This window comes from Myotis davidii, unplaced genomic scaffold, assembly GCF_000327345.1.
Source record: "Myotis davidii unplaced genomic scaffold, ASM32734v1 scaffold1330, whole genome shotgun sequence".
NCBI classification, from domain to species: domain Eukaryota; kingdom Metazoa; phylum Chordata; class Mammalia; order Chiroptera; family Vespertilionidae; genus Myotis; species Myotis davidii.
Genome location: NW_006283826.1, coordinates 1,772,404 through 1,773,800, shown reverse-complemented (window position 1 = coordinate 1,773,800; position 1,397 = coordinate 1,772,404). Strand labels below are relative to the sequence as shown.

General features: G+C 45.5%; 1 protein-coding gene across 1 annotated transcript in view; it reads left to right on the top strand.

Moving 5' to 3' along the window:
* Window positions 1-863: 863 nt before the first annotated feature.
* The window catches only part of LOC102768283 (calcineurin B homologous protein 3-like), a gene marked incomplete at its 5' end in the record, with an annotated part of 14,015 nt that continues 13,481 nt past the window's right edge, over window positions 864-1,397 (top strand). The window contains 1 exon segment of the mRNA XM_015567508.1: window positions 864-951. Within this exon segment, the coding sequence (XP_015422994.1) occupies window positions 864-951 (88 nt within the window).

Genomic DNA, 1,397 nt, shown 5'->3' with positions numbered 1-1,397 from the left:
TAAAGCCACAAACAGGTGCTGGTGAGGATGTGGAGAGAAGTGAACCTGCTTGTGCACGCTGGTGGGAGTGCAGACCGGGGCAGCCACTGTGGACAGCAGTATGGAGTTTCCTCAATAAATTAAAAATGACCCAGCAGTTCCGCTTCTGGGATTCTATCTGAAGTAACCCCAAACACTAATTTGAAAGAATATATGCACCCTTATGTTCACTGCAGAGGTATTCACAATCGCCAAGATTTGGAAGCAGCCCAAGTGTCCATCAGTAGATGAGTGGATAAAAAAGCTGTGGTACATGTACACAACAGAATACTACTTGGCCATAAAAAAGGATTAAAAAATAGCTAATCCAGTTGACATTTTGTTAACCACTGTCACCCCAATAAATTCAATTAGTATTTTCAGAGAGGATTAGGGAGGGGGAAGGTGAGTCAGGCTGGTGCTGGCAGTTCCTTGGGAGACTTGTAGCGAGAAATGTACAGGGAATCTGGTGGGTAGAGCAAGGGGAGGGGAGGAAAATGAGATTCAATATTATATTAGATTCAGGTGTACAGCATCGTGGTTAGACATTAATAGAACTTAGAAAGTGATCACTTGGATAAGTCTGCCACCATACATAGTTATTACAATATTATTCCAAGAAAATTTTAATAACTGCTGCTGTGGACAATGTATTTCGATTTCCTCAATAACCTAAAATTTAGAAAACCTCAGTACAGGAGATTTACTTTTTTAAAATCACCATTTTTGGCTGATGGGCCCTGTCTATCCACCGCTAAGTCGGCCTTGTAGGCTCCAGGCTTTATGAAGGTCCTGGCCACACGTGAGTGCTTGTGTGACGAAACACACAGTATTAAACACATACCTGCACCTTCTCGCTTCGTCCTGAGAGCCGCCCTGTGAACGAGAAGCTGCTTTTCCCTCTGTCTTATAGTTTAAGAACGTACACAATTGGTAAGTGGTGGAGCTGGGACTTGGTTCCAAGTCTGCCCAACCCAAAGCCGGCCCTTAATTGCTATACATATTGCCTGTTTGACCAGAAGATCCAGGTGTCCCGAGCCTGTAGGTCTGGTTCCTGGGGACTACACGCAAAACTTCCCCAAATAGTGGGTGAGCTGGAGATGGGCTCTCTCCCACCACTGTCTGCTCAGCATTCCCCGTCCCTTAATCACCTTTCTCCTCTTGTTCAAGAGGCATCTGACCCTACTTCCTGTTCATTTTTGTTGGCCCCTGGCTCAGCTCGTGCTAGCTGATGCTGTACTCACCTCCCCATGGCTGTCTTTATACTTGGAAATTTATATTTAATCCCTTCACCTTTTCACCCAGCCCCCCAGCTCCCCTCCTATCTGGCAACCCTCAGTGTGAGTCTGTGAGTCTGTTTTGTTTGTGTGGTTTGTCTT